At 67.5% G+C, this 252-nt stretch overlaps 1 protein-coding gene across 1 annotated transcript in view; it reads left to right on the top strand.

Moving 5' to 3' along the window:
* The window catches only part of VPS11 (vacuolar protein sorting 11 homolog (S. cerevisiae)), a 9230-nt gene extending 9145 nt beyond the window's left edge, over positions 1 to 85 (top strand). The window contains exon 16 of the mRNA XM_009585698.1: positions 20 to 85. Within this exon, the coding sequence (XP_009583993.1) occupies positions 20 to 85 (66 nt within the window). The remainder of the gene's footprint in view (positions 1 to 19) is intronic.
* The last annotated feature ends 167 nt before the right edge of the window (positions 86 to 252 follow it).

Raw genomic sequence — 252 nt, forward strand, 5'->3', positions numbered from 1 at the left:
AGACGTCCCGTGGGAAGAGGTGCCTACCACTATTGAGGCGGGCCTGCAGCGGGAACTGCTCATCCACACCAAGCGCAGTACCTGACCCCGTGCTGTGTCACCGCACGCCCTCTCGGGTTGCACGGGGTTCCCCCGTGTGTCCTCGGGCAACCTGCGTGCCAGCTTCTCCCTGATTTGTCGCTCAGCCCCCCAATAAACCGGACGAGCTGGGCAGTGCGCCGCGTGTGCCGGGTGGGCGCGGCCTCGGGCAGG

The sequence above is a fragment of the Fulmarus glacialis genome, unplaced genomic scaffold, assembly GCF_000690835.1.
Source record: "Fulmarus glacialis isolate BGI_N327 unplaced genomic scaffold, ASM69083v1 scaffold39699, whole genome shotgun sequence".
In the NCBI taxonomy this organism is placed as follows: domain Eukaryota; kingdom Metazoa; phylum Chordata; class Aves; order Procellariiformes; family Procellariidae; genus Fulmarus; species Fulmarus glacialis.